The sequence below is a fragment of the Camellia sinensis genome, chromosome 1, assembly GCF_055761805.1.
Source record: "Camellia sinensis isolate YWXY chromosome 1, ASM5576180v1, whole genome shotgun sequence".
Classification (NCBI taxonomy): Eukaryota; Viridiplantae; Streptophyta; class Magnoliopsida; order Ericales; family Theaceae; genus Camellia; species Camellia sinensis.
Genome location: NC_138961.1, coordinates 231449567 through 231459790, shown reverse-complemented (window position 1 = coordinate 231459790; position 10224 = coordinate 231449567). Strand labels below are relative to the sequence as shown.

At 37.0% G+C, this 10224-nt stretch overlaps 1 protein-coding gene across 3 annotated transcripts; it reads left to right on the top strand.

Annotated features, from left to right (window-relative positions):
• The first annotated feature begins 2751 nt into the window (after positions 1-2751).
• On the top strand, positions 2752-9692 carry LOC114286219 (alpha/beta-Hydrolases superfamily protein). 3 transcript variants are annotated; one of them, XM_082897924.1, is made up of 7 exons: positions 2752-3302; positions 3837-3873; positions 3968-4204; positions 4299-4346; positions 8402-8847; positions 8953-9042; positions 9424-9692. In XM_082897924.1, exons 1-6 carry the CDS (start codon positions 3001-3003, stop codon positions 9026-9028), a joined length of 1146 nt encoding a protein of 381 aa, XP_082754050.1. In that variant the 5' UTR covers positions 2752-3000; the 3' UTR covers positions 9029-9042; positions 9424-9692. The 3 variants fall into 3 exon arrangements, with proteins under 3 accessions (XP_082754050.1, XP_082754046.1, XP_028085144.2); XM_082897920.1 differs by having other exon boundaries at positions 9383-9692; XM_028229343.2 differs by lacking the exon at positions 9424-9692 and having other exon boundaries at positions 8953-9310.
• Positions 9693-10224: the final 532 nt, after the last annotated feature.

Below are 10224 nucleotides of genomic sequence, written 5' to 3'. Positions count from 1 at the left end.
CACATTAAGGCCTCGTTTCGCCTGTACACGGCCATGACTTGGCGAAAGTGGCTCAGGTGTGAATACGGGTCCGTCTTCCCTTCATATGTATTGAACTTCGGCTGAAGGAAGCCTGATGGTAGGGGCGCGTTTTCGATCGCTGGGACAAACGGCGAGGTCTGTAGTCTTGCCAATGCCTTGTCCGTTGGTTCGTAGGCCGGTCGCGGTATTGGCATTCCAACCTCGACGCTTCCGTGCGTCCGAGGAGCCAACCGTTGTAAGGCCGAAATTCGGTGTGGATCCCTTGCCCTGGCATCTTCCTTGCATCGTGCTTTTTCTTCTAGCACGGTTCGTAAGTCGGATGACCTGGGTAGCTCGGTTTGTCTGGATCTGGTTTGGTGTGAATGTGAAGGCCAATACGTGCTTCCTTCAGTGTATGATCTTTCGGATCTCGTCCTCTCAGACCTGGAGTGACGAGTCCTTGAAGATAAGGAGTGAGTGTCGCCTGTCCTGAGGCTTCTGCTCTCTCCTTGGGAGGGTGTAGTATTCCTACTACGATTCTCTGAGTGGCGAGGGGGCGTCTTGTGCTTGCGCCCCTCTCCTGTCGCCACATCTTTGGTCTTCATCTGGCGTTTCAAAGCCTCCACGTCCGCCGCCATCTTCCGAATTAGTTCATCTTGTTCCTTTACGCGATCTTCCAGGGCTTGAGGATCAATCCTCCTCCTTTGCCTGTCAGGACTCTGAGAATGTCGAGGGCTGCTATTCCGCCTTCCCCTGCCACTCCTCCTGGAATTATGTTGTTGGGGCTCTAAATCCGCCATGGGAGGGACAGAAGGTAATCCTTCACGTCTTGCGCCCCCTTCTGGAGTTAGTCCGTCGACGGCGGACTGCGGCAAGTCTTCAATGTGTGCCATTGAATGAGAAAAGGAGAAGCTTAGTCAAAAGGTTTTTTTTCTTGTCTGTTTTTCCCACAGACGGCGCCAATTGTACGGGGAGGAAATAATTCTCCTCGTATAATCCTGTTGACCAAGTCCACGCTCCTCCGTACGACGTCGCTTTGTCACCTGAAAACACAAACGTGAGCTAGCCGGCGGGTGTGTGCCGGAAACCTCTCCGATGCCTAAGTCAGTAAGCTTGACGAATAGACAAAGTTTTATGTTCTCCAAAAGGTTGTGTTCAATTACCTCCTCCAAGGTGATGCTTGTGAGCTTTTATAAGTTTCATATGGCACAATCCTAGTAGGACTTGTATTTCTCCATGCAGAGTCCTCCTAGGATTCATTCTCCTAAGGATAATGCTTATCCTTTTACACCCTCCCCCACTGCTTAAACCAAGTGGGATGTTTTTCTTTATGGCCGAACTTCCATTTGACCGAAGTAAAATTGGCTATACCGAGCCACAGAGGGCCGAACTATCCTTAGCTCGGTCTTCTCCTCTAACTCATTACTTCGGCTGTTCTGTTTCAACCTTTGACGTACTTAGATCAAACTTCCAAGTAACAAGTTCTGACCGACCTAACCATTGTAAGTCACGACCGGACTAACTCCGAAACCGGCCTTCTCAGAACATACTGTGACCGGACTAACTCTGAGACCGGCCTAACTGTGAGTTGCCTCCAGACCGGAGTAGTTTTACTCTTCCTTGGGCCGAAGTAACTATCTCTTCTTGAGCCGGAGTAATTTCACCTCCTTGGGCCGAAGTAACTTTGTCTTCCCAAGGCCGGAGTGACTTTGCCCTTCTGGGCCTGAGTATCTATTGCGGCCTTCTTACTTAGTCCTTCGCGCTTTGGGCCTCAATGCCCAACTCGCAGCTCGGCCCAATTTTTCTAAAAAATTACCCTCTCAATTATCAATATTATTTTATTTCTTTATTGTGTTCTAAAGACATTTATTAATAACACAATTAATAAATACTAACAAGTATACTAAAAAAAATATTTTTTATTATTTTATACAATTTTTTTCGTATTACAGCAGATATAAAAAAAAAATAAATAAATAAATAAAAAACCGAAGCAATTGATGAGTAAAATTTGTCTTAAAAACAAAAAGAAGAAACGAAAGTAGGCAGTGTGTTGATTTTGCATAGAAACGAGCCCCTACCCTATATAGACACGTGTTAAGCAAACAAAAAACCAACACAGTCTCTCCGTACAACCTGGCAAAACTGTTGGCCTTCTTTTTTTTACGCCTATTATGACAATTTAATTAAAAATTAAAAAATTATTCACTATATTTGTTTTGAGTTTTCTGAATTAAATTTTTAAAAAATTAATTTTTTTAATTTTTATATTTTTTGTTTTTAGTGAATATTTTTTAAATTTTAATTTTTTTTTATTTTTTTAGATGCACCTTACTTAGATGTATCTAAAAAGTAAAAAATTTATGAAAAAATATTTTAAAAAATTAATAAATACATAAAAATATAAAAAATATACTAAATTCTTATATTTTGTTTGTATTTTTGGTATTTAGTAAATTTTTAAAAGATTTTTTTTATATTTTTTTTACTTTTTAGGTATATTTATGTTAGGTGTGTCTAAAAAGTAAAAAAATTACTTAAAATATTAAAAAAATTCAGTAAAAACAAAAAAAATATGAAAATAAGAAAATAAATTTTTTGAAAAGTGTTTTGGAAAACTGAAAGCCAAGCAAGGTAATTATTTTTTATTTTTTTAAATCATATTATTTCTTTATTTTTTTACAATTTTTTTTTAAAAAATTTAAATTTTAACATACTTACCGAAATAAGAACATACAAACATATTTTTACATACTCACACGTGCCATCTCCTTTTCAACGCCGGAAATACCTCCTTTCTATATCTCCGTTCCAAAACCTCAACACACACAAAAAAAAAACAAAAACAAAAACAAAAAAGCCCTAAAATACAGCATTATACAGACGCACACACCCAATTGATATATATATATATATACATGGATATGTAGCCAAAGACATTTGTGTTTGCTGATATAGGCATATATAAATATAATATATATATATATATATTGATCGGAGATGGGGGCGGTGACGTCGTCAATGGCGGCGAAGTTCGCGTTCTTTCCGCCGAATCCGCCGTCGTACACGGTGGTGGTGGACGAATCCACCGGCAAAATGAGGATCACCGACGTCTCCGAGAGGGAAAACGTCGACGTTTTGAAGCTGGCCACCAAGAGGGGTACTGAGATTGTGGCGGTGTATATGAAGAATCCGGCGGCGGAGTCTACGGTGCTCTACTCCCACGGCAACGCCGCTGATCTAGGTCAGATGTATGAACTGTTCAGCGTACTCAGTATTCATCTCCGAGTCAACTTGATGGGGTGAGTCACTCACTACTGTAGAATACACACAATCTTTATACCCTTTGAAGTTTTAGAGTAAAAAGCTTCAGTCTTTGTACAGTAGTGGTTCAGAATTGGGATATATGTCTGATTTAATTTGATCGGTTCAGATTTCAGATTTACAATTTTTTTTTTAAAAATAAATAAATAAATTCAGTCAAAGTTGTTTTAGATTGCGATGTATTGGATTGACAATTATGTGAGTGATTAGCAAGAGTTTTTAATATTGTCATGTCAAAACTGTTTTTGTAATCTAAATACTATAGAAAAAGATGAAAATGACAGAAAAAAGCTTGATTGGTAGTCCTTTTCCTAACTTCTATTTTTTTCACCATTTTTTTGAAAGTGACTTTTTCTTTAACTTTCAAATCCAAATCTTGGTATCTGAATGATGTGAAGTGGTCACTAGTGCGTCTTGTTTAAAATTTCTTTGTTGCCAATCAAAATAAAAGAAAATAAAAATTTGAGATTTGAAGTGCTCTATAACAACTTTAAATTTCCTATTCTTTGCAGATATGATTATTCAGGGTATGGACAGTCCACTGGCAAGGTAAGACATGTATTTGCAGATTAATTGGGGGGAGTTTTAGATCTATGTGGTATGTTTTAAGCACTCAATTATGTTTTATTGCTGCTTTTGATAGCCAAGTGAGCAGAACACTTACGCAGACATAGAAGCTGCATATAGATGCCTTGAAGAGACTTATGGGGTTAAGGAGGAGGATGTCATATTATACGGGCAATCCGTTGGGAGTGGACCCACTTTAGATTTGGCATCCCGTTTACCAAGATTGAAGGCTGTGGCTCTTCACAGTCCAATCTTGTCAGGCCTTCGAGTCATGTATCCAGTGAAGCGAACATACTGGTTTGACATATATAAGGTTTTGTTTTCTATTAATGCATAATGATGTAACCTGAGCTTTAATAGGTTTTGATGGTATGAGATTACTGAGTAACTGCTTCTTTACGGTGCAGAATATTGATAAAATACCATTGGTGGGCTGTCCTGTTTTAGTAATTCATGTGAGTATTCCAAATTTTTATTATGTGTTTTTAGAGATAATGGTATTATCAGATTTTGATTGCTACTGTAATATATACATATATATATTTTGGATAAATACTGTAATATAGTTTGATGATGTAATTGGATGGATAATGAGGCAACTTTCAAAAACTATTCAACCATACACTAAATTGCTCTTCATTGCAGCTGTTTGGACTTTATTGTTTACCTCATTGTTGTCTGGAATTCAGCCCTTTTTTTTTTTTTCAAGATGTGTTGATTTAATTATTCTAGCTATAATGATTTTTTTTTTTTTGGACTATTGTTTCCTTCTTGTGTTGTTCGTATATCCAATCACTCATTGATCCAGCTGTCTTATTTTTTTTCCATTCCAACTGTCAACTGATTAATATTGTTGAAGCCTGCATATAGCCACTAGCCAAGGTTCTGAAAAGCGGTTGCGGTCGCCGTAACGGTGGCGGTGGCGTGGTTGCGGTTGCGGGGTGTAAAGGCCGTAGCGTAACGGTTACGGTAACTGGAACCATGAATTTTTTTATTTTTTTGCACAATTTGAAAAAAATTTACCGATACGCACATTTTTTTTCCATGATCATATTTATTGGGTTTTAAAATAAATATTGATCAATTTTTATAAATTTTTAAGTTTGATCCAATATATTTCATATTTTTAAATCACTATAAACTGAGTTTTTTACATTTTATTTTAATAATTAATGACTTTATATTATACAAAAAATCAATCACTACCTATTAAATATAAGATAAACAATGACAAAAGTAAGAGAATAAATAAAAGCCTAAATATATATATATATTAATCAAGTCAAATAGATAATGACCACACTTATTATTATTATTATTATTATTATTATTATTATTATTATTTTCAAACAATATATAGATAGACACACACAAACAAAATGGCTGAGTGATGGCAACTGAATAGAATAGTATAGGTCTTACAGTTTTAACAAATCAATAACATGTTCTTCATCTTCCCTCTTCTCTCTCTCTATCTCTTGTTCCTCCATCTTCCCTCTTCTCTCTCTCTCTCTTCCCCCATTTTCAACTCTTTTTCTTTGTGTTTTTTTTTTCGAAAGAAGCAATTCGGAACCGTTACGTAACGGTGCGTAACAGGTTGTTACGGCCATTACGGCACCGTTACGACCGCTATAGCAACCGCTACGGCCAATACACTTGGGAATCTCAATCACACTGCAAAAGCGGCCGTAACGGGTGGCGGTAACTACCACAACCATTACGTAACGGGTTGCGGCCGCTTTTTAAAACCTTGCCGCTAGCTGGTTGCCATCAGTACTTAATTGACTTTAGTGAATGTTCAAAGCTAGGAAGCACAGGTGCAGGTGTGGATATGTTCCCCATACACCGACACAACAAAACCCAAAAAAAGAGGATATGAGTACAGCCGGGGTATGCCCAAAAAATATATATTATAATTTGTAGTAGTGCATAATATATAACAATTAGAATATCAAATGCAAAAAATAATTAAAGTAATAATTAGAAAAAACAGAGGAAAACAAACAGAGAGGGTGGAAAAAACAAAGATGAAGATGGGTACTCCGAGAGAGAGAGAGAGAGGGTTGTTGGAAAAAACAGAGAAGAAGATGTAGAGAGGGAGAGTCGGAGAGAAGCAGAAGCCAGAAAGAACCCCAAGTACTTTTAAATATTTTGCAAATGCACTTTTTTAAGATTTAAAAGTAGACATAATATAGTTGTTCCAGTACTCCTATGTTTTTCAAAAATTACATTTATGCCTCGACATGCCCACAAAAGTATCTGAAATGTATTCACCCCGTATCCGAAATGCACCCATTCCGTACTTAACATTCAAAAAGTACAGGATATATATTTTGCACATGCAGTATGCATATTCATGTCAGGTAAGTACTCAGTACTAATGTGGTAATATTTTCGGAGTATCCATACTTCATAGGTTCAAATTCAGTGCACAAATGACCTAGGTAAATTATATAGCTACGAGCTGGAACAAAAGCAAAATGAGCACAAAGCGAACATACAGAAAATCCTGCTTCAGCAATATGGGGATATATCTCTGGCAAATTCATCAGAAAGGATTTCCCATAATCAATGAGAATGGATAGTACAGGGAAGAGGTACATCTCTCTAAATTGTTCAAACCCCACAAAATAGCATACCTAGAATTCAATCAGAACCCATATGACCCCGGCTAGACCAATTTTATGCAGCACACAGAGCACCCTCTTGGTTGATTCAGATATAGCCATCAACCCACAAGAGGAACACTCTTTGAAAACTTATCATATGTAGAAGGTCTAGATTTTTATCATTTTGTCCTCTTCCATCTTGATCCTCTTAGTTCTAAGGTTAATCAAAACCATGCTTTGAATTGTGGAAATATTAAGTTATGGAGAGTCAAGAGTTGTCACCAAACACTGCACATTGTTTTGTACAGCTGGGTTTACTTGTTTGAAGCAATCACTTGATGTCAGCTAAGTATGAGATAATCAGTGCTCGCTCTACATTTGCCTCTTTACATTTTACTAATAGATCTTTCTCAAAGTCACTACACTGTGCATGTTATCAGGTATTGCTTTTTAGTATTTTCTACGCTTCGCCAATAAATGTAGCTGTATGCATTATGCGTTAAAATAGCAGTAAAGATTAAGACCATAACAAGGAAATATATGAAGTATATGAGGGAGGGGGGGGGGGGGGGGAACGAAGTTTTGGCAAAAAAAATTGCAGCAAGTACTGATCACCTGCCTTTAGTGAAATGTTCATACCTTCATCTATTAAATTAGAAAAATAATAGGATATAAATGGATTCTTAATATAAATTTAGTTTATTCCTTTGATTAACAGAGTATGTGCATTGTGCAACATCCCAGCATTAAAGTCATAACTTTTCATTCATTCAATTCAATAATAAATATGCAGTCCGTGTTTTGTTGACTTGGGCACACATGTATGGTGCATGTGCTTTCTTTCTTAGCTGTCAGATTTATGTACCATTACATTTTACACGAGTGAAAATGGCTGTGTTATTATCACAATGATGGATCTGTCTTCATCTTTGCCTTTAGGCACATTTAATTTTCTGCACAAACCTGCTTGTTGGTCATTTTGAGTTGTCCAATGTGTAATATAGGGGGAAAATTAAAGTTAATCCTATGAAACTTTCCTGTGCCTCTCACGTTTTTGTTGTGCCCTGTTGGACAATCATGTTGGAATAGCAACCACCAGTTGTGTTGTCATTCTGTGCCCATACCTAGACCTATTAACCGTGCAGCATCATGGACAACATGATTGGTTCAAATCTCACACATAAGATATATCTATAGACAACATTTTATTGCACAAATTCATCAAAGCACTTGTTTTTTTTTATATTTGTAGATTATGTTACCCATTGATTTGGAGGTGGTTGTCTAGGCTTTAACTCCAACTTTTAAGTTCCAGATTTTGAAGTTTCACCTTTGTTTGGAAAGTCTCATGTGGTTTTGAGGTAGTGAAGTTCAAAAAATTGGTTAGTTAATAGGCCATAAGAGTCTTCTATTGGTAACCCCAAGGGTTGGCCCAGTGGTAAAGACTTGAGGATAAGATCCAAGGTCTCAAGTTCGAGTCACTCAAGGGGCCACTAGAGGACCACTGAGTTCAGGGTCCTAGGATTAGTTGAGGTTCTTTACTTAGAAAATGCATTAAATTATATGTTTTGTCTTGTTTGTTATTAGATATTGTCCACTGTGTTCTTTTTGTTTGCAAATAAATTTGAGATTTTTCTAACATGCATGATAATGTGGGTAGGCCAAAGATATCATTGCAGTCTATTGCAATGATGAATATTAATGTGCATCAATTTTATGCATATTTGAACTTGCACTGAATCATCTTTGAAGGAACATATATGTACTAGGTCGTAAGGCAAAAAAGAGATATAGCTACTGCACTAGTTTGTTACTTTGCGTTTTGCCACAAACAGAAAGCGCAAGTACATGCTTATGTTGACATGTTTTTTCACTCTGTTTTTGTCTGTTGGTGCTTGCAGGGAACTGCAGATGATGTTGTGGATTGCTCCCATGGTAAGCAGCTTTGGGAGCTCTGTAAAGAAAAATATGAACCACTATGGATTAAAGGAGGAAATCATTGTGACTTGGAGATCTATCCGGAGTACATACAGCATCTAAAGAAGTTTGTTTCAGCCGTTGGGAAATTATCACATTTGAGAAATAGTTCTGGATTGAATACAGATCAATCCGAGAATCCCAGAAGCAGCACAGATTGTCGAGACAAACCTAGATCGAGTACAGATCAGAGGGAGAGGTCTAGACTAAGTAGTGACCAGAGAGAGAAATCAAGATCAAGCACAGACCATAGAGAGAAATCAAGAGCCAGCATTGACAGGAGGGAAAAATCGAGAAAGAGCGTCGAGCATCCTGAGAAAGCAAATAACAGCACAGACCAGCCAGAGAAAGCAAGGAACAGCATTGATCGGTTGGGTTAAACTCAGACAGTCTAAGACTTGTCTTTTCATTTTATCCTTTTTGTTTAAAGAATACAAAATTAGTTTTCTTGACTGTTGGAATTGAATGGTGGCAGCTTTGGAGATATGATGAGGTCAGTCGGATTGTGCAATATCGATTGTTTCAAGCCTACAGGAGCTGCTGGGATCTGAGGATAGGAAGAAAGGTCAGTCCAAAAGTCGATTCCATCTGGATTTGTCCCTTTTTTTTTTTTAATTAGTCCATTGGTTTTATTGGGTTATAGGAAAATGTCTATTTTTGAATTTCATGTTTCAGATAAACAATAAAAAGTTAATTTATCTAGATTATGTATCTTCTAACTTTTCTCTCAATTGGAAGAAATGGATCCATGTAACAACCCCATTTAAGTGGGGACAAAAGCTTATTGAATTGAGCTGAATTGCATGGAGTATAAATCTCTCCCTTGGTTGTTAGATTGGCTGTTTCATTTTGAAACTGTTTACCTTTTGTTGTGAGTCAGTTTTGTTTTGACCGTTTTGCAACAGGAGAAAAGTATTATTGGAGTCCTGCATGCATGCTTTTGCAGGTTGCAGAGGTATAGAGACAAGCGTGCAGATAAATATTTTTGGTTCCCTGTTTTAATTTAAGTGCTAGAAATATTTTAATGCTAGGTTGTAGTATGTATACACCAATGCATCTATCTATGCACATTTCGGACTTGTGCTCCTTTGGTTCCTTCTGGAGTATGCTGAACATCAAATTAGGTAATCTAAAGTGGCTTTGCTGATGATGGAAATGGTATTGAGAAATTTGTTTTCACCATTTTTTAAAAATATATTTTGACCAATGATTTTTCTTTCAGAACATCTTTAGGTGCTATTGCCAGGATGAAATTGTATCTTATGAAATATTCTTGATCTCTTAGAATTTTAGTTATGATGTAAAATCATGTTAATGGATAGGAAAGTTATGTTTTAGCCTGGTAAATGCATCAATCTGGTAAGGATGATCAAGAACTAAGCCTCTTTCAAGTACGATTTGCATCCTAGAAGGGGTTGTGATGAAATAGGATTCCAAATTGTAAGCTGGAATAGTTAGATGTCTCAGATTCAGCATGTCAATGCAAAATGCCAATTGGTAAATATTAACAGCCAGGACTGTGTACTTGCAGATATCAGTTTGTTCATATCTTGGATTCAGATGTTAACATGTAATGATACCCCTCAAATGCCGGAATTTCATGTCATTCCATATATGGCATCTTTTAACTTTTTTTGTTGTATCACTAAAAGAGAAACACCTTTACTTATTGAGGAAGGATATGGCTTATTCATATAAATAGTTCAGGCAGGGGATGAAAGTCAGACAATGAAGAGTACCCTGCCTG